Below are 22683 nucleotides of genomic sequence, written 5' to 3'. Positions count from 1 at the left end.
TGTTTGCATTGTTTGTTTTGGGTCTGTTCCAAAGGGGCTAAATGACCTTGTATTGTGTTAGGCTGAAGGTTGGCCATAACCCATAGCCATCCTCCTCCTCCCCTCTGTGAAGAGTGCTATGTTATCCCGTTTATCCACCCTCCTCCACTCATCTATTATCGGACAGAACAGAAAGAAAAGGGGGATACCTAGTTAGTTGTACAACTGAATGTCTTCCGCATTTAACCCAACCCTTCTGAAACAGAGGTGCAGGGGGCTGCCTTAATCCACGTCTTCAGCGCCCGGGGAACAGAGGAAAACCACTTCAGTTTGTGTTGATATTGGTTTAATTTAATTTAGTGTGTGTGTATGTGAGAGAGTGTGATTCTTGTCTGGACCAACTCCAGATGACAGCACTTCAATGACTGTTATCTTCAACCCTTTAATTATCTCCCATCCAACCGCTGACCCCTCCCTTGGTGAGTAATCTCTAGTCATCCACGCCTAATTGTCCCACCCTAGCATCAGACCTCTGTCACTGTGTGAACCACTACCCTTTTTATCATGGAGTCATATGAACATGTCTGCCAGAATTCAGCTCAAATTCTCCATCTCCGCTCAAATCTCTTTCTCACTTCAGATTTTTCTCTTTGGTCATAATTTATAGTCTCCAGTCTCCATAGTTTGTAACTAGGACTAGCCCACTGTGATGTCGGGCTAGGGCTAGGGCTGGGGAAGAGGTTAATTGACAGACAACCTTGTCCTAATCAGTGTGTGAGTGAGTTGACTGGGGTGGAACGAGGTTCTTTGACAGACAACCCAGTCCTTGTCCTAATCCAACTTCTAAATGTCCCACCTGGAACGTAAAAAAAAAGAGTCAGAATGTCTAGAATGTGCTTTACTACTTATTCATTACCGTTTTACTTAGTTGGTGGAAATCAACAAAAAAATATTATATTCATAAAGCTTCCAACTAGGCTATCTACTCGTAATGTATGCTAATGGCTCTTTGCGCTCGCAACAATGCAGCTTGATGTTTTATCGTGTGTGTTATTGTAGCCAAACCATAAGCTTTGTCTACTTCACCGGACACTCATAACATTGGCAAAAACAAACTCCCTGTCACACCAAAAGCATCGTCATCATTCGGCCAGATGAGATGTGGGAGGAGAATATGGGCATCCTCGGTTCATTCCTTCACTCGCCCCACTTCATTTCTCTAGCAGGGACGTCCCGTTAACGGGAGGACTGAAAGGGGATAGCAAATCGGCTGCATTTTCTCTCTCCCTCTGCCATTTTGAGAGAAACCTGTCGGCCTCGCATATTGGGATTTCTGCTGTTTTAACGGAAAATAAGAATCATGACCTGATTGTTGTTATTTCGGGATTTGTGTAGAACGTGAGTATTGTTTTGTTTCGTTGCAAGTTTCCACCAGAGAGTCAATTGACAACTTCCATCTCATTGCTCCGTCAAAACAACCTACTGTAGAAGAAGCAAGCAAGGCTACAACAATAGCTAACTTCTATTTTGGGGACAACTTGTTACCACACACTGTGCAAAGTTGTTTATTCTATAAAATATGTATTCTATTCTTAGTGGCAAATCTTGACTATCATGGCCATTGATATTTCTTGAACGAGCGGACTTTGCGTTTATAACGGTAGCATATAATTAACCATTTTAAAACGGTCATATTCATTGCTGACAAACTACAGCGAAAGTCATAGGTCGAATGACAATACAACAAATACGCTGGTAGGATAGCCTCATTCTCATTTCGTGACATTGCATTGAAAACAACATCGTTCCTGTCCTGATGTTGAGACCAGAGTTCCTCCGGCGGTAATGAGTCATGGACGATCACAGCACGGTTGAATTATTACCGAGACCAATGCACAGTCTGCGTTGTAGCAAAACATGGAAAAACAACGATTGTCACTATGCACCGTTTCACAGAATGATGCGGTAGGACCAACATTCAGCATTTTGTTGTCTCATTATATGTCCATTTTCAAACCACTAGGTCAGACGTCACTCAACAATACATTCTTGTACACTGGACATAGACTTTGCGTATGTCACTCAAAAGCAATACATCAGCTATAGCAGAGACGCTTTCAAACAGGATGGTGTCCACACATAGTGCCTGCTAAACATGTATTGGTTGATAAACAATAGCAGTTGTAATTTAGGATCTGAATTTGATCACACTGTTGCATGATTACTTTCCTTAAATGCAGGAAATCTTTAACTTGTATTAACTTGAAACATATTATTTGAGGTTTTAAAAGGCTTCTGAAGTTTGTAATTTCCAATATGAAATGTTCCCTTCTGAAAAATGCATCAACCCCTACAAAAATGGTCATTAATTATAATCCACATAATATTTCCTGTTGCTGCTGGATTATTTTCCTGCTGTAGCAAACTGGCTCAAATGAAGATCCTTTGCTCCAGAGTGGCACAGCGGTCAGATCACTGCATCTCAGTGCAAGAGGCGTCACTACAGTCCCTGGATTGAATCCAGGCTGTATCACATCCGGCTGTGATTGTGAGTCCCAATAGGGTGGCGCACAATTGGCCCAGCATCATCCGGGTTTGGCCTGGGTAGGCCGTCGTTGTAAATAAGAATTTGATCTTAACTGACTTGCCTAGTTAGATAAAGGTTACATTTACAATATGGGGCATTGAAAACTCAGCCTTGTGTAGATTTTGCCACGAGGAAACAGAATCATTAGAAAACATCTTCTGGTACTGTCCATCGGTTGCTCGCTTTTGGAGTCAGGTCCAGGAATGGTTATGTCATAATATCAGGGTTCAGATGGACCTGGAAACTGTATTGTTAGGGGGATCTGAAAAACCACGATCAGTCAATGGGAACTATCATTATACTCTTGCGTAAAGTATTTAGTTTTAGCGAAATATCGGTAGACATTTCACAAATAGGGAGGTTCAGGACCGTTGTAAGACATTATAGTAAAATGGAGGGATGTATTGCAAAAGGAAATTGCAAAATCGCATTATACTGGGAAAGATGGGCTAATGTGTGGACATCGGAGGGTTTGGGGTTAAGATCAGAATGATGGTGGATTGGCCGTTATGGGTGAAAATCAAGCACTTGAAGAGGAAATTAGGAATAGGTATAATTATTTAACTACAGGTACCATAGGTATAAGGGAAAATAGCTGTAAATAGAAGTATTCTTGTCCGTTAGTTTACTTCTGGATCAGAAAACCAGTCAGTATCTGGTGTGACCACCATTTGCCTCATGCAGCGCGACACTTGTCCTTTGCATAGAGTTGATCAGGCTGTTGATTGTGGCCAGTGGAATGTTGTCCCACTCGTCAATGGCTGTGCGAAGTTGCTAGATATTGTCGGGAACTGGAACACGCTGTCGTACACGTCAATCCAGAGCCTCCCACACATGCTTAATAGGGGACATGTCTGGTGAGTATGCAGGATATGGAAGAACTGGGACATTTTCAACTCCAGGAATTGTGTACAGATCCTTGTGAAATGGTGCCGTGCATTATTAGGCTGAAACATGAGGTGATGGCAGTGGATGAATGGGCCTCAGGATCTCATCACGGTATCTCTGTGCATTCAAATTGTCATTGATAAAATGCAATTGTGTGTGTTGTCTGTAGCTTATGCCTGCCCATATCATAACCCCAATGTCACCATGGGGCACTCTGTAATAACCGTTGACAACAGCAAACCGCTCGCCCACACAACGCCATAGACACTGCCTGCCATTTACCCGGTACAGTTGAAACTGGGATTAATCCGTGAAGAGCACACTTCTCCAGCGTGCCAGTGGCCATCGAAGATGAGCATTTGCCCACTGAAGACTGTTACGACGCCGGACTGCAGTCAGGTTAAGGCCCTGGTGAGGACGATGAACATGCAGATGAGCTTCCCTGAGACGGTTGCTGACAGTTTGTGCATAAATTATTTGGTTGTGCAAACCCACAGTTTCATCAGGTGTCCAGGTGGCTGGCCTCAGATGATCCCGCAGGTGAAGAAGCCGGATGTGGAGGTCCTGGGCTGGCGTGGTTACATGTGGTCTGTGGTTGTGAGGCCGGTTGGACACACTGCCAAATTCTCTAAAATTACATTGGAGGCAGCTTATGGTAGAGAAATGAAGATTAAATTCATTAAATTCTCTGGCAACAGCTCTGGTGGACATTCCTGCAGTCAGCATGCCAATTGCACGATCCCTCAAAACTTGAGACATCTGTGGCATTGTGACAAAACTGCACATTTTAGAGTGGCCTTTCATTGCCCCCAGCACAAGGTGCACCTGTGTAATGACCATGCTGTTTAATATGCCACACCTGTCTGGTGGATTGATTATATTGGCAAAGGCTCACTAAAAGGGATGTAAACAAATTTGTGTAGAAAAGTTGCGAGAAATAGCTTTTTGTGCATATGGAACATTTCTGGGATCTTTTATTTCAGCTCATGAAACATGGGACCAACACTTTAAATGTTGCGTTTGTATTTTTGTTCAGTATATCGGCAATATTAAAGCTGATCTGTTTGAGTGGTTACATTTCTTCAGCGCCATCCCTCAGCTGTGTCCCCTTTGTTATCATTCGACCTGCAGATTGGCCCTTTTATCAAGTCATTGATTTGTTCTAATCAAGCCATGCTGATCTAAGTTGCCAGTGGGACATCTAGAGGACACGGTGTCAGCACAGGGTCAATACTGATGGCTATAAAGGCATTATCAAGATCTACAGATCATAGTGTGTTTATCTTATGTTTACATCAACACTCTTGTTTACGTTTGGTCATAATCAAGATGGGAAGGAGACATCATAAGAATACCCACAACTTCACAAACGACACCATTTTTGCAAAGGTACTGTAGGGACTCTATATTTGATTCCCTGTTTAAATGCCTGAATTCAGCACAGTAGCAGGGGGAATAGCAGGGCATAGCAGTACTTGTAGGGGGCATGAATCTCTTCTTTGGTCACAGCAGGGAGTATTTGATTCCAGATTACATTGTTTATTCTACTATTAAGTATTCTGTCAAAGTTTGGAAGCAAATACGATACTGTAAAACGCTCAAGAAGACAGTAGTCGAATATGCATTCATGTACATTTCCACTGGCTGAACACGTTAAATAAGGTCACGATGACAACCTTCAAAGGGGCAATCTGGAATATGACCACTTGTTTTGATAAACAACTGAATGATGGGACTGGAGAAATGTTACCACTCTCAAATAATTCATAGACAAAGCTATGGATGCAAGTAGGAATAGCTATGGATCAAGTAAGAAAATAAATCTGTCTGTGACTCACTCAACTCACTTCTGCAGCAAGCATCTGACAGTTTTAAAGACTAGACAACGAGACGGTTCTTTATTTAACAAGGGAAGTCACATCTCTTTTCTAAATGTGGCTTTTTTTGTCTCTCACTCATCAAGTCATTATCTTGTGACTGTTTGGAAAGAGTCTCTGCCAGAAAATACATAACCTAATGTTAAAAAGTTATCTTAGCTATCTTGTAGGTGCTTTGAACTTGATTCATGGGGACAAGGGCTGTCTTTCTCCCACTTCAAGTCATAAAAGGATGATTTATATCATGTGAGACAAACATTACTGGAAAGCGAGCGATCATATCATGCAAACATTATGAACATATACTTCTTATTTAGTTATTAGACCACTGAGCATGCTTGCCCTTACAACATTTATATTTTAGTCATTTAGCAGAAACTTTTATCCAGAGTGACTTACATGAGCAATTAGGGTTAAGTGCCTTGCTCAAGGACACAGACAGATTTTTCACCTAGTCAGTTCGGGGATTCAACCAGTGAACTTTCGGTTACTGACCCAACTATCTTAACCGCTAGGCTACATGCCAACAAAAGAGTTTCATACAGTAAGGGATGGTTTCCGGACACAGATTACATTTTGTGTCCGGGAAACCATGCCTAAAAAGCAAGCTCAATGGAGAAGTTCCATTTAAAATGCTTTTTAGTCCCAGATTAGGCTTAATTGGTGTCCCTAACCCTAAAAGTTTGGGCTTCAAATCGTAAATCAGCTGACATGAGCAACCAAACCTGAGTGACATGTACAGTACAGTTCAAAAGTTTGGGGTCACTTAGAAATGTCCTTGTCTTTGAAAGAAAAGCTTTTTTTTTACCATTAAAATAACATAAAATTGATCAGACATACTGTGTAGACATTGCTAATGTTGTAAATGACTATTGTAGCTGGAAATGGCAGATTTTTTATGGACTATCTACATAGGCCCATATGAGTAACCATCACTCCTGTGTTCCAATGGCACTCTGTGTTAGCTAATCGAAAGTTTATCATTTTTAAAGGCTAATTGATCATTAGAAAACCCTTTTGCAATTATGTTAGTACAGCTGAAAACTGTTGTTCTGATTAAAGAAGCAATTAAACTCGCCATTCTTTAAGACAAGTTGAGTATCTGGAGCATCAGCATTTGTGGGTTCGATTACAGGCTCAAAATGGGCAGAAACAAAGCACTTTCTTCTGGAACTCGTCAGTCTATTCTTGTTCTGAGAAATTAAGGCTAACGAGTTTCAGAAGAAATGTCTTTGTTTCTAGCCATTTTGAGCCTGTAATCAAACCCACAAGTGTTGATGCTCCAGATACTCAACTAGTCTAAAGAAGGTCAGTTTTATTGGCTTTTTAATCAGAACAATAGATTTCAGCTGTGCAATTGCAAACATGTCTTCTAATAACTAACTAACACAACGTGCCATTGGAACACTGGAGTGATGGTTGCTGATAATGGGCCTCTGTACACCTATGTAGATATTCCATTAAAAATCTGCCGTTTCCAGCTAAAATAGTCATTTACAACATTAACAATGCCTACACTGCATTTCTGATCAATGCCTACACTGTATTTCTGATCAATTTGATGTTATTTTAATGGAGAAAAATTTCCTTTTTTTTCTGTGACCCATTGACAGACTGACATTGAGTTGTGTGTGTGTGTGTGTGTGTGTGTGTGTGTGTGTGTGTGTGTGTGTGTGTGTGTGTGTGTGTGTGTGTGTGTGTGTGTGTGTGTGTGTGTGTGTGTGTGTGTGTGTGTGCAGAATCAGTAGAGTAGGCTGGTATTTCCTGTGTGCATGCTGCTCTGTCCCTTAGGAATGATTAGAATGTCTGTTCTTTTCTGCCTTTGTAGATTTAGTAACCTTTCATTCCCCCTGCTACTAGCCTGGTCAGAACTCCTGCTAGTGTGACAATACATCTAGGACCAGGATATTTCTCTGCTCCATCTCTTTGGAACAGGCTGATGGAGGTGGCAGTACTGTTTGGAAGTGAACTGCAGGAGTTGCCAGTATTGGACTGGAGCAAGGTTCAGTTAGCCTCGATACAAGGTTCTTCCTCCCTAAAGTCCACATTCTGTCATTTCAATAGGCCTGAATCAATGGGATATGAGTAAAATAGTTTTCTTTAAAAAAAACTTGTAATTAAGTATGTTCAAAAGCAGCTTTTCTGTGTAGGAATGGTGTGGGTGTACCTCAACAACAGAATGGTGTGGGCGAACCCCAACAACAGAATGGTGTGGGCGAACCCCAACAACAGAATGGTGTGGGCGAACCCCAACAACAGAATGGTGTGGGCAAACCCCAACAACAGAATGGTGTGGGCGAACCCCAACAGAATGGTGTGGGCAAACAGAATGGTGTGGGCCCCCCAACAACAGAATGGTGTGGGCGAATGGTGTGGGCCCCAACAACAGAATGGTGTGGGCGAAACCAGAATGGTGTGGGCAAACAACAGAATGGTGTGGGCGAACCCAGAATGGTGTGGGGCGACAACAACAGAATGGTGTGGGCGAACCCCAACAGAATGGTGTGGGCGAACCCAACAACAGAATGGTGTGGGCAAACCCCAACAACAGAATGGTGTGGGCGAACCCCAACAACAGAATGGTGTGGGCGAACCCAAACAACAACAGAATGGTGTGGGCGAACCCAAACAACAGAATGGTGTGGGCCCCAACAACAGAATGGTGTGGGCCCCAACAACAGAATGGTGTGGGCGAACCCAAACAACAGAATGGTGTGGGCCCCCAACAACAGAATGGTGTGGGCGATCCCCAACAACAGAATGGTGTGGGCAAATCCCAACAACAGAATGGTGTGGGCGAACCCCAACAACAGAATGGTGTGGGCGAACCCAAACAACAGAATGGTGTGGGCCTATATAGTGGTCATAAAAAATATTAGTAGACCGCTGATTGGCCAGCTCATCCTGCTCAGGAGGATGACATCATCTTCTGAGGAGATAGCAAGCATTTTTTAAATGGTCTGTTTGAGATACACGTTCGAGGTGGGGCTTTTGAAGTGTTTTTTCCCCTCCAATTTACAATTGAGGAGTCAGGGTAAATTATTTGTGAGATTTTCACTGGAAAGTTAAATACATTGTCTCTGTCTCATGGCAAAATGTGATTCAAAACCACAAAATTATGAATCTAAAAAATGAAAATGAGATCAGCTGAACTTTTTTCCTAGATCAGGAAGTTAGGGGTTCTTTCCATTCTGTGTTTTCAAAATACCCTCCATGCCTCGAGATGCTACCACCCGTTGATTCATTATGATCTAAAATGAAAAACTGATCCTAGATCAGCATTCCTACTCTGAGATGCTACCTTGGGTTCCTACAGCCCCTGAGCTCCATTCATATACTTCATTATAGCATCAAGGGAAACTTGCCCTATTATATTTAACCAATTGACTGTGGTAAATGTAATGTAAGTTAGGCCTCTATTTCTGTGGTGAGGTCGGTGGCTGTGACAGATACAGATTGAAACCAGTTGATCTGCCTCTGTCTGGGAGTTACTACTGTCATTAATGCTGCTGCTGCTGGCAAGAGCAGTGTTGCCAGCGTGTCACAGCCAAGGAACAATTGGCTGCTGAGGTTGACTGGGAATCAATTGCTAGATGGTATGTTGATTACAGCGTGACTGCTCTCCATTCTGCCATATTCTCTAACTTTGAAATCTTTAACAGCTGGGGTCGAGGCTAGGGTGGAGGACATGAATGACATCAGAGCTCAGGATAATGTACTAGCCTATATTTTGAATTGCCTGGTCCCAGATCTGTCAGTGATGTCTTGCAAATCAGATCTGGAACCAGGCTATATTTCCACAGCTCTTAAGAAACTGCTACCACATAATAGGCTATGCAGTAACCATTGTATTAGATTTTTCCACCATCCGGCTCTTTCACTAGCAATTAGTCTGGGAATGAGGTTTACAGTACCCTACGGTGTATGTACAAAAGTATGTGGACACCCCTTCCAATTAGTGTATTTGACTATTTCAGCCACACCGGTTGCTGACAGGTCTTTAAAAATAGACCATGCAGCCATGTAATCTCCATAGACAAACATTGGCAGTAGAATGACCTTACTTAAGAGCTAATTGACTTTCAGCACGGCACCGTCATAGGATAACACCTTTCCAAAAAGTCTGTCAAATTTATGCCCTGCTAGAACTGCCCCGGTCAACTGTAAATGCTATAATTGTAAAGTGAAAACGTTTAGGAGCGACAACGGTTCAGCCACGAAGTGGTAGGCCACACAAGCTCACAGAACGGGAACGCAGAGTGCTGAAGCGCGTACAAATCATATGTCCTCAGTTGCAACACTCACTAACGAGCTCCAAACAGCCTTTGGAAGCAACGTCAGCATAAGAACTGTTTGTCGAGAGCTTCATGGAATGGGTTTCCATGGCCGAGCAGCCGCACACAAGCCTAAAATTATCATGCGCAATGCCAAGTGTCAGCTGGAATGGTGTAAAGCTCGCGCCATTGGACTCATTAGAAACACATTTTCTGGCTTGATGAATCACGCTTCACCATCTGGCAGTCCAACGGACAAATCTGGGTTTGCGGATGCCAAGAAAACACAACCTGCCCGAATGCATAGTGTCAACTGTAAAGGTTGGTGGAGGAGGAATACTGGTCTGGGGCTGTTTTTCATGGTTCGGGCTAGGCCCCGTAGTTCCAGTGAAGGGAAATCTTAATGCTGCAGCATACAATGACATTCTAGACGATTCTGTGCTTCCAACTTTGTGGCAACAATCTGGAGAAGGCCCTTTCCTATTTCAGCATGACAATGCCCCTGTGCACAAAGCGAGGTCCATACAGAAATGGTTTGTCGAGATTGGTGTGGAAGAACTTGACTGGCCTGCACAGAGCCCTGACCTCCAACCCATCAAACACCTTTGGGATGAATTGGAATGCCGACTGCGAGCCCGACCTAATCACTCAACACCAGCGCCCGACCTCACTAATGCGGCTGTGGCTGAATGGAAACAATTCCCTGCAGCAATGTTCCAACTAGAGGTCGACCGATTAATCAGAATGGCTGGATTAATTAGGGCCGATTTCAGGTTTTCATAACAATCGGATATCGGTAATTGTGGACGCCGAATTTTCCTTCTTTTTTTTACACCTTTATTTAACCTTCATTTAACTAGGCAAGTCAGTTAAGAACACATTCTTATTTTCAATTATGGCCTAGGAACGGTGGATTAACTGCCTTGCCCTGGACAGAACAACATATTTTTACCTTGTCAGCTCAGGGATTCAATCTTGCAACCTTACAGTTAACTAGTCCAACGCTCTAACCACCTGCCTCACAAGGAGCCCGTCTGTTACGCGAATGCAGTAAGAAGCCAAGGTAAGTTGCTAGCTAGCATTAAACTTAATCAATCATAATCACTAGTTATAACTACATATGGTTGATGATATATTTTTAAACCTGCATATTTAGCTAAAAGAAATCCAGGTTAGCAGGCAATATTAACCAGGTGAAACTGTGTCACTTCTCTTGCGTTCATTTTATTTTATTTTTTTAACTAGGCAAGTCGGTTAAGAACAAATTCTTATTTTCAATGATTGCCTAGGAACAGTGGGTTTAACTGCCTGTTCAGGGGCAGAACGACAGATTTGTACCTTGTCAGCTCGGGGGTTTGAACTTGCAGCCTTCCGGTTACTAGTCCAACGCTCTAACCTCTAGGCTACCCTGCAGCCCCAAGAGCAGTGTTGCCAGCAATTCATTGCACGCAGAGTCAGGGTATATGCAACAGCTTGGGCCGCCTGGCTCATACCGAACTAATTTGCCAGAATTCTACGTAATTATGAGATAACATTGAAGGTTGTGCAATGTAACAGGAATATTTAGACTGATGGATGCCATCCGTTAGATAAAATAAGGAAAGGTTCCGTATTTCACGGTGTTACGCACGCCTCTATGAAGAGGGAACGCGACACCCTGCTACAACTAAACTCTCCGTGAAGTGAAAAAGGTATGGACTGTAGGTGCGAGTAAGGATGACAACAGACAGAATGTGGTACCGTTTACAAGGACTTTATTCCTTTACACGGTAATATGGGGAAAAGGGGCTGGACGGAACCAAAGCAAAGAAAGTAAATCTCAAAGCCCCCCCTCTCCTATCTTACCTGCCTACCCACTACTTACCTAATTTAGCACCACCTGGTGCCCTAACCAAAATACAGGGGGTGGTCTGCCCAGGTCTTACCTAGTGTGCCTAGACAGCGAATATGCTACGGGTATATGTATGCCCACGGGCCTCTTGCCTAAGCACTCCCTAGAGGTGCCTTCCCCTTTCCCCCTGGGAACAAATGAAACAGAATATTAAACAATTTCACAAACAAACTAAGGACATTAAATAAGCTCTATCTGAGCAACAAACAAAACATACCAACTCTCAGCAATGAACTCCCAGCAAAATCTCTAGCAAAAACTCTAGCAAAATCTCTTTCCTACTAAATTCTCTAGCAAAACTACTTCCAGCAAAAATTCTCCCCCCTGAACAGAACACTGGCATTTATATATCTTCAGATGGAATGGGTAATTGGAGACAGCTTCCCCTCCAATTTATGCGCTGGCCACAAAACACGAGTATAAGAGGAGTCAACAACATTATTTGGGTATGAGTTAAGGGAATATTAACTTTTAAGTGAGATTTTCACTGGAAAGTTACTTGAAAACTGCAACATTGTCTCTGTCTCATGGCAAAATGTGTAGAGTAGAAGGAAATTAACTTTAAAACCACAAAATTATGCCTAATCCTCATGACAAAATGTGGTGAATAGCATGAGATCAGCTATAAAACAGCTAACTTTTTTCTCTGCCCCATAGTAAAACGTGTTGAAATGCAGGAAGTTAGGGGTTCTTTCCACTTATACTGTGTTTTCAAAATACCCCTCCATATACCCCTTATTATGCCTCGAGAGGGGTATTTTAAGTAATGTCAAACTGTAGAATTGCAGGAAATTATTTGTAAAGTAAATACACCCGTTGATTCATTATGATCTAAAATGAAAAACTGATCCTAGATCAGCATTCCTACTCTGAGATGCTACCTTGGGTTCCTACAGCCCCTGAGCTCCATTCATATACTTCATTATAGCATCAAGGGAAACTTGCCCTATTATATTTAACCAATTGACTGAAAGAATAACGTCTTGTTTTCGAGATGATAGTTTCCGGATTCGACTATATTAATGACCTACGGCTCGCATTTCTGTGTGTTATTATGTTAGAATTAAGTCTATGATTTGATAGAGCAGTCTGACTGAGCGATGGTAGGCACCAGCAGGCTCATAAGCATTCATACAAACAGCACTTTAGTGCGTTTTGCCAGCAGCTCTGCTGTTTGACTTCAAGCCTATCAACTCCCGAGATTAGGCTGGTGTAACGATGTGATGTGAAATGGCTACCTAGTCAGCGGGGTGCATGCTAATAGCGTTTCAAACATCACTCGCTCTGAGACTTGGAGTAGTTGTTCCCCTTGCTCTGCATGAGTAACACTGCTTCGAGGGTGGCTGTTGTCGTTGTGTTGCTGGTTCGAGCCCAGGTAGGCGTGAGGAGAGGTACGGAAGCAATACTGTTACACTGGCAATACTAAAGTGTCTATAAGAACATCCTATAGTCAAAGATATATGAAATACAAATGGTATAGAGAGAAATAGTCCTATAATAACTACAACCTAAAACTTCTTAACTGGGAATATTGAAGACTCATGTTAAAAGGAACCACCAGCTTTCATATGTTCTCAAGGAACTTAAACGTTAGCTTTCTTACATGGCACATATTGCACTTTTACTTTCTTCTCCAACACTTTGGTTTTGCATTATTTAAACCAAATTGAACATGTTTCATTATTTGAGGCTAAATTGATTTTATTGATGTATTATATTAAGTTAAAATAAGTGTTCATTCAGTATTGTTGTAATTGTCATTATTACAAGAAATGTAAAAATAAAATCGTCCGATTAATTGCTATCGTTTTTTTTTGTCCTCCAATAATCGGTATCGGCGTTGAAAAATTATAATCGGTCGTCCTCTAGTTCCAACATCTAATGGAAAGCCTTCCCAGAAGAGTGGAGGGTGTTATAGCAGCAAAGGCAGCACCAACTCGATATTAATGCCCATGATTTTGGAATAAGATGTTCAACAAGCAGGTGTCCACATACTTTTGGTCCTATAGTGTGTGTCTTTGGTCTTGTAGTGTGTGTGTGTGTATATATATATATATATTTGGAGGTGTAACTAACTAAGTCCTATGAGGACATTCATTATGCTTGGATTTTCCAATTCCCATTACACCACAACACAGTAGTGTCTGTGCCTCATATCTCACCAGCTGTTAAATAATCCAGAACCCTCACACCAGCTGTTCCAGTGTTCCACAGCCTAGTTAGCACAGATGGCTTCTTACTGATGCAGAATAAAGAGGATGATTGGTTCTCTGCTCGAGTGCCAGTGACACGTTTCCTGAATCCTACCCAGGCTTTGGGTTCCCCTCCAACCAATCCCAATTCAGTTCCGTCTTCTACATTTCCTACCAGAGCATGGTATTTTCATCCAACACAATTTATCTACAAATTCCAAAACCCTACATTTTATTCCAACTCCACTTTATTCCAAATTTCACCACCTTTGAATAGGAGGGCGCTGACGCCTGAAGTTCAACCCAAATTGAAATTGACCACAATTCCTCTGGTAGTGGCTGACAGAGCAGAGCTGTACCTCTCTGCATTTTCATTCAACAAGGCTGCAACTGTAGTGTTTAGCCAAATGTTACTCAGCAGTGTCCACTAGCATATTCAGTGTTTCTATATTTATCCTACTCAATTCCAGTGAGAGAACACATGGAGTGTGTGTGGTTGACTGGTGACAAGACACAGCAAAGAGTTGTACTATATTTTTTCCTCCCCTCATGTATTTTACTTGAATTTACTCCTTGCACAAAGTGCATTATTGTAAATATTACCACATGGAGCCAGTTGCTGAATTGCCACAAATAAAAAGGAAAAAAGAAACACACCAACACACCAGCTATTAAATAATTAAACCAACAGTCATGTGGGAAATTTAATGTCGCCGAGTGGCTGAGTGGGGACATCATCTAACTGCACTGTGTTGCCAGATTTTCATGACACTTTGCAGGTGAATCTGAGCAAAAATCCCCCTCCAATCTACTAAAAGTAGCCCATGAAACAACCCTATCTGGCAACACTAACTGTAGATGTCTCTTAGGCCAGAATACTCACAAGGGGACACTGTAGGGTCATTGCACGGTGTACACAAGAGATAACTGATATCTTTCAAAGCAAATGCATCAATATATAATAACTGTAGATATTATTTTCTGATACTCTGTGTGTTCTAATCTATGACTATGTTCTGTTCAGTGTTTCAGCAGGGAAGACCCCTGTGGCGGAGTCTGAGGATAACGCCAACAACAGAAGCAGGAAGTGCTGACTTGAACCTTGACACCAAACAACCAAAGCCATGTGCTCCGTGAACAATCCAAACTGGGTGACCTTCGAGGATGAGGGGAGAACGTCTACGTCTCCTTCTTTTGCCTCAACCCCCTTGAAGATCCCAGAGAGTGGGACAAAGTTGGCCGCAACACCCCTGAAGTCACCAGGGGCAAAGACAAGTTCACCCCCTTCCTTTGCCTCTACACCCCTGAAGACAGCCCCAGGTAGTGTGACAACGACAGGGTTAAAGACAATCCCCCGTCCCAATGGACTAAAGCTGATACTGCCCCCAGTGGGAGATCCATCCTGGATCTTCAGCAGTTCCCTTGAATCCAGCTCCCCTCCAATGCACTTTAACCTCAATGGAAGTTCCTGTGTGCCCTGCAACACTCCTCTTTGCACTCCGGTGAGGGAGGTTCCTCCTACCGGCGCGTTACCTTTCCATTGCAGGCCCTGGGATCAGCACGATTTCTTCAGTAGTTTTTCCAGTTCATCCTCTGCCTCTGTGCCTTATTCTTCTTCTCCCCCTGGCCCAGACCAGGCCACCACTACCGGCACCACCACACATCTTCAGGGTGACGTCTCTGTCTCCGATGGCCCCAGTACCTTCCCCTCCTTCCAGGGGGACCCGGGACATTTCAACCCATTCTGGGAGGGGGCTGGTGGGCATAGCGTGGACTCTGGGAGCTCATCTTCCGACTCCGAGGCTGGAGGTTCTAGTCTGCCTCGCTTCTTCATTCGGACGAAAGACGGCAACAAGCCTCCTCGACCAGACCACCTCCAGAGCTCCTACTCCTACATCTGCCACAAGCTGGAGGGCCTGCGGGCCGAGGAAGACAATGACACAGAGGAAGGAGTAGGGATGGAGAGGGGGGAGAGGAGAGGAGTAAGAGACAGGGAGGCAGCCAAGGAGGGACCATCCCCAGCCTTTGTCTCTCACGGTCTGTTCCGTAGTGAGAAGAGAGACGGCTGGTCTTTAATGCTGAGGATCCCAGAGAAGAAAAACCGAATGTCGTCCCGACAGTGGGGCCCCATTTACCTGCGTTTGCTGTCTGGAGGTGTGCTCCAGATGTACTATGAGAAAGGACTGGAGAAGCCCTTCAAAGAGTTCCAGCTGCAGCCTCACTGCAGGTTGTCAGATCTCAAGCTAGAAAGCAATGGAGAGCCTCGCAAGATCCAGACAGTTAAGGTGGAGCACGTGTCTTACACAGAGAAGAAGCGTTACCACCCCAAGGTAATGTGGGGGGAGCACAATTGAGGTTTTTAAATCACATTTAAAACACACCTTTGTAGCTTGGCGTTTAATCAATCAATGATATTACTGTTATAGATGTCATCATATTGATTTACTGTGTGTCGTGATTTTAAATGCATAAAGTTTGATTTGAAGCTGGAGGTGTCCCACGAGGCAGAGGTGGAGCAGCTGCTGAAGTTTGGAACCACGGAACACGGCGACATGGAGGACCTTTTCGAAACTATGGAGGAGGAACTTCTCAGGCTGGCACCACCGCTGTTGCAGAAACGGCACTACGACGAACAGGAGATGACACTGCAGATCACAGACCACCTCTGGGTGCAGCTGGACAAGGTGCATGTACTTCTTCTTCCACTACCATATAACTACTGTAAGACAGTTGGCGCAAGCACACATTTTGGTCAGGAAATTTAACTTTGCTAGTGTAGTTCATTGGTATTTCAGCATTATTACATGTTTGAATTTTTTACATTTAAAAAAAAAGAATATCCAAAACATACAATATACTTGCAGTGAAGCCGCTCAACAACTACACCACACCAGTCATTCATTCAACAGATTCCCATTCAGGGCGACACACAGAAGCATCCAGGGTCAAAGCCCTGCACAAGGGCATGTCGACCGATCTCTCACAAGACAAAAAACAGGGACACGAATCCTCTAAGATCTCCCCCCACAGTTCCCCAATAGCTGCCCCTCAACCATCCGAGACCCTTCCCACACCCCCCCAATAATAAAAAAATGAATGAATTCCATTCCCCACCCCAAGGAAGCCCCCCAATGCGCCAACAACCAAGAATATTAACTAAAGAGAATAAAGACAAAAAGGAAAACAGAAAACAATGCAAAAAAAATAAAATAAGTACATCAAAGGACAACTAAAATCATAACAGCAAGGCCAACTGTTTGTTTGAGTGCATGTCTGGCACTATTTACATGTGTGTATTGAATGAGAGTGTGTGTATATGGATGTGTACAAACACCTGCATGGCATCAGCCTCTGGCAAACCGGCATTAGCTGTAAAAACACTGCCCCTCAGTGTCATTCTTTTTATTATGTTTTATTTTGACTTTATTTTTTAACTTTTATCTTTGACTATCATTCTATCTCCCGCCCAGCAACTCCACTCCCACATCCCATCCATCTCTGCTGGTCACCCTCAGGCCATCCCATCTATCTCTGCTGGTCACCCTCAGGCCATCCCATCTATCTCTGCTGGTCACCCTCAGGCCATCCCATCTATCTCTGCTGGTCACCCTGAGCCCATCCCATCTATCTCTGCTGGTCACCCTCAAGCCATCCCATCTATCTATGCTGGTCACCCTCAGGCCATCCCATCTATCTCTGCTGGTCACCCTCAGGCCATCCCATCTATCTCTGCTGGTCACCCTCAGGCCATCCCATCTATCACTGCTGGTCACCCTGAGCCCATCCCATCTATCTATGCTGGTCACCCTCAGGCCATCCCATCTATCTCTGCTGGTCACCCTCAGGCCATCCCATCTATCACTGCTGGTCACCCTGAGCCCATCCCATCTATCTCTGCTGGTCACCCTCAGGCCATCCCATCTATCTCTGCTGGCCACCCGGTTTGGATTTCTACGCCACATATCTTTCAACTATGCTGTGATGTTGAATGTACAATTTCAATCTATCGAATAGAATCCACAGGTTGCGAGTTGAAGATAAATACTTTTCCTAAGAGTATTATTATATTAGTAATTGACTGACCCGGTCTATCCAGATCTCCTAACAGTACTATTTCTAGGGTAAATTTTAGATCAATGTTGTGCATTTTCAGCCATACTTCTCTCTGAGAAGTAGCAGTTATTTACTATTTTACACCTGGGGTTGCTATACGTTACAGGTTCTTAAAATCAGGCGTTATTAAAAACTATTTTATTAATTGCTGTTACTTATTATACAACACATTGATGGAAATGTATACCCTTATTATTTAGGCTATGAATGTCTTTTCCTAAAATCTTTCACATAAAAATGATTCCCTACCTTGGGGATCCTTTTTGCCACTCCACCTATCATTTGCTAAAATCAGAGGATACATTTTTCAAGGACGGTGTATTGATGGACCGAGCGGCCATGACGAGGATCCACTGCCTGGCGTTCCTCAATGGCCCAGGGGAGTGCTTCCTGGCTCTCAACGACTTGGGGCTTCTCCGCTTCGACGCCAGCTACGGCTCTGGCTCCGAGGAGGTTTAGTATTAGTTTCTTAACATGCATATCAACACACAAACAACATTTTAACATGCATAACAACTAAACATACAATTTGAACACACACATCAATGCACAATTTTAACACCCATCAACACAAACATACAATTTTAACATAAGTAAAATCATCCAGGATGACCAAAAAAAATCAAGATATGTCTATTGCCATTGTGGTCTTTCAGGATGACCTCCTGGAGGGCTGGATGGAGATCAGTGACTGCCACTTCCACAAGTGTATCAACGACTTGGAGTTCCACAGGTCTCGGCTGCTCAAGTTCTCTCCTCCGGACGCCTGTAGAGTAGAACTGATGCGCTACAAGACATTAGCCCTGGGAAGTACCGAGCTGCCCTTCTCCGTCAAAGCTGTGGTGACTGTCCAAGGGGCCTACGTGGAACTCCAAGCCTTTCTCAACATGTCAGCCATCTTCCCATCATTTATCAGCGTGTCGGAGACTCAGCCACTCTGCGAGAATGTCCTGATCCGTGTGCCGGTACCGGGGGACTGGGTGAAGGTGTCGCGTACAGTGACGTTGCTACGACGTAAGTCACTGACGGCCAGGATGAACCGGAACGCGTGTCTGGGGTCAGTCAGCGCTTCAGAGTCACAGCCAGTCATGCAGGTTACCGTGGGGACGGTCAAGTATGAGAATGTGTACTCAGCCATAGTGTGGAGGATCGACAGACTGCCTGCTAAGAACATGGGTAAGGACTAAGGAAGAGTTTGGCTGTCTATTGATGATGGTGGTCTATTGATCTATTTTCATATGGAATGCTGGTTTATTCTGACAATAGTGGCTTTATTTTACATGTTATAATTACAACTTACCGAAATTGGTTTCCAAATAGTCTATGTGAATTGTAACTTATGTTCCCTAATCAGTTTAGCTACAATACATATTATTTATAGTATTATGGTTTGTTATACTATTGCTTGGCTAAATATTAAATTCCAATTGACTGACGTTAGTGATTTGTTTGCATTGTGCCAGAGGATGGAAACATGTATCTTTCAGATTCTGCTCATATTGCTCCCCCAAGTGGTATAGATTGCTAACTACACATTCTCCTTTTTACCTCACAGCAGTGGACCATCCCCATACCTTCTCATGTAAGTTAGAGCTTGGTTCAGACCAGGAGATTCCCAGTGACTGGTACCCGTTTGTCACAATGGAGTGTGACATGGTGGGGGCCGTGGTTTCACAGACCAGAGTGACGTCACTGGGCACAGAGAGTGACATTCAGCCTCAGAAACATGTCACCAGTAGGACCCACTATCATTGCCAGGTAAGGCCTGAGATATTATTAGTTAAATTTAATATCTATAATGTTTAGTATTTTTTTGCTGTTTAATATCTATAATGCTGTTGTAGATTCTATTTCAATCTATTTCCCAAGCAGAATAATGCTTTGTGATTAAGGGTGCAGGGTATTTTTTATACTGTAGTTATTACTGTGACACCAGCTGACCTTACACTATAGGACCAGCCTAGGCATGTGCTGTAGTGTAGCAAAATTTTCTATCGTTGTCATGCCATAGTGATTATTCCATATCTAATGAAACTGAACCGTATCGGTCTGTCCTTTTTATAGGTAGAAATTGAGAAGAAGTGGATTGAGACAGAAGCACAAGGTCAATCAGGCTGCACAACACAGTAATGATTATGATCAAGGAAGTCTTAAAGGATCAAGTCTCACATTACCATACTCCCAAGTCTCGTTAGTTGTAAGGAAGCCTGGAAATGAGGCTATACACTAGATGCCTATTTCCTTGGTCCAAGACATTTTTGCCAACCAAACTCATCCTCGCTGTTTCAATACAAGAACAAATGTTTGAAAGGGACATAATCTACATGTGGCTGATGAACAATTGTGCTTTTATATTTTGTGTTTGTGGTGTACACTTTATCACCTTTAAGTCTGTCATAATATTGTTTGGTCCTATTGTACTCCTGTATGTATGGATATTAACATGTTGTATATCCTGGGTGCCAGACATGACAAGAGAGCAGAAACAGACTGGCAGCCAGGCTAGTTCTAACCTGCACGGTAGAATAGAATTAGGCTACAACAAACAAATATATTATGATTGGAAGAACAAACAACCGAACACACAGCTCTACCATCACAATGCACTTTACATTTCTCTCAGAAGATTATTCATTGTGAAATGACAGGCGGTTGAAGAAGCTCTCTTTATAAAAGAGTAAATACCACATATAATCTTGTAGGCTTGTATTTAACACACTCAAAAGGACTGGTTTTCCAGACACAGATTAGGCACAGGAGGCTGCTGAGGGGAGGACAGCTCATAATAATGGCCGGAATGGAGCAAATGGAATGACATCAAACACATGGAAACCATGTGTTTGATACCATTCCACCTATTCTGCTACTGCCATTACCATAAGCCCGTCCTCCCCAATTAAGGTGCCACCAACCTCATGTGAGATTAGGCTAAATCTAGTCCTCTGTAGCTCAGTTGGCAGTTGCAACGCCAGGATAGTGAGTTTGATTCCCGGGACCACCCATACATAAAATATACTGTATGCATGCATGACTAAGTCGCTTTGGATAAAAGCATCTGCTAAATGGCATATATTATTATTATTATTATATAAAAAGCACCTTCAATGTAGATTCTCAATTGAGCTTGCTTTTCGGTCCAGGACAAGGCTCTATCTGTCTCTGGGAAACAACCCATAGTGTTTACAAAAACTATCTGGAATGAATTTCCAATTAAGACAATTAGGCTAATTATATAAAATGTCCTGATGTCATAAGGTGAATGCACCAATTTGTAAGTCGCTCTGGATAAGAGCGCCTGCTAAATGACTTAAATGTAAATGTAATGTAATGTCCTGTCATTTGTTGACTAGCTAGCTGACCATGGTCATTTTGCACAGCTAAGCATGTGCACTCATCTATTATTCTATAAGTCAATATCATTGACTTATGGTTATATGAAGTAGCCCACATACATTATGGTCCCATGTACTTGCCAAGCCAGGGCTGTGGGTTCGATTCCCATGGGGGGGACCAGCACGAAAATGTATGCACTCACTACTGTAAGTCATTCTGGATACGAGTGTCTGCTAAATGACTAAAATGTATTACTAATTACAATATTTCAGAGGGGGCTCTAGAGATGCAGCAATGGTCTGCGCTCACAAAAGAAACTATATAACTACATTTATTAAATGTGTTGTATGTGTATATGAATTAAGTGGTAGTTATTAACAAAACAAATTAAAGATATCTGCATTTTATGCCTGTGTATGTGAAATGGTAGAGGTGTAGATCAAAAGTTGCAACCTGGTCTCAGAGCATTTTGTATTATTTTGATAGTAAATCCAGGACACACCATTTAGCATGATACGTTTTGTTTCATGTGATATGCATTCATTTGCGGATGTCCATCATACATTTACGGGGTTCGTACAGACAATGGCAAGTCAAATCCAAGGACTTTCAAGTACTTTTTCAAGCACTAGTATTTATTTTCAAGGACCATCCATTTGTAATAGTTCCTATTATGCAATTGTTCTAGTCACCACCAGATAGCAGTATATTGCCACAATCTTGTAAAAAAAACTAAAAACGTACTATTCATCACTACCTTACAAGTTCTACTCAATAATACGTGTTTCACTACTTATTTACTACATACATGAGTGATATGTCAGTACTGATGATGTTGACTGATTTCCTTACACAAATTGTAAGTCAGTAAAATCTTTGAAATTGTTGCATGTTGTGTTTATATTTTTGTTCAGTGCATATTATAATAATATTAAATTGTCTTTATATTAAAATGCTCTATATATTTCACTAAATGTTAGGTCCCGTAGGCTCTCCCAACACAATGACATGAAAGTGAATTTTAACAGTGTAAAAGGCCCTTAGTTGACTCTAAAATCTTGTATCCTATACCCATTTGAAGAGAAACAAGTTATTGTGTTTGATAACATTAAAGATGATCTCATGAGACCCTATTTAAATTTTAGGGGACCCAACATGGGTCAGGGACCCCAAGTTTGGGAACCACTGTACTACTAACCTCTCCCTGCTTGCTTCAATGCTTCCTCTCTCTGTGCATCTCTTTTGCCTCCTTCATTGCAGCCTGACTCATCACTGTCTATCTCACTACTCTCAGTAAAGAAAATGTATTTCGTTATGAGAACTTATAATAGCCCATCCTTTGATTATAGCTAGCTTAATTTTAGTCAACTGCTCCTGCTGAGGTCATGCTCTGTTCAACGTTAGAAGCTAACTTCATCCTTCTAGCCAGCAAGCTATAGCTAGAGCCCTTGAGCTAACTATCTAGCTAGACATCTGACTGAAATATCAGCAACTATTTACCAGTTGTAAACTCATTCTCCGAGAGTCAGTTTTTATTTTTATTTGGGGA

General features: G+C 42.6%; 1 protein-coding gene across 2 annotated transcripts; it reads left to right on the top strand.

Moving 5' to 3' along the window:
- Positions 1-1170: 1170 nt before the first annotated feature.
- LOC118402803 (stonin-1-like) lies at positions 1171-22021 on the top strand. 2 transcript variants are annotated; one of them, XM_035801070.2, is made up of 7 exons: positions 1171-1377; positions 14713-16018; positions 16175-16372; positions 18114-18254; positions 18458-18977; positions 19357-19559; positions 19866-22021. In XM_035801070.2, exons 2-7 carry the CDS (start codon positions 14813-14815, stop codon positions 19929-19931), a joined length of 2334 nt encoding a protein of 777 aa, XP_035656963.1. In that variant the 5' UTR covers positions 1171-1377; positions 14713-14812; the 3' UTR covers positions 19932-22021. The 2 variants fall into 2 exon arrangements, with proteins under 2 accessions (XP_035656963.1, XP_035656962.1); XM_035801069.2 differs by having other exon boundaries at positions 16163-16372.
- The last annotated feature ends 662 nt before the right edge of the window (positions 22022-22683 follow it).

Source organism: Oncorhynchus keta, chromosome 24 (genome assembly GCF_023373465.1).
Source record: "Oncorhynchus keta strain PuntledgeMale-10-30-2019 chromosome 24, Oket_V2, whole genome shotgun sequence".
NCBI lineage: Eukaryota > Metazoa > Chordata > Actinopteri > Salmoniformes > Salmonidae > Oncorhynchus > Oncorhynchus keta.
The sequence above is the reverse complement of the archived record's forward strand: the minus strand, read 5'-3'. Positions and strand labels throughout refer to the sequence as shown.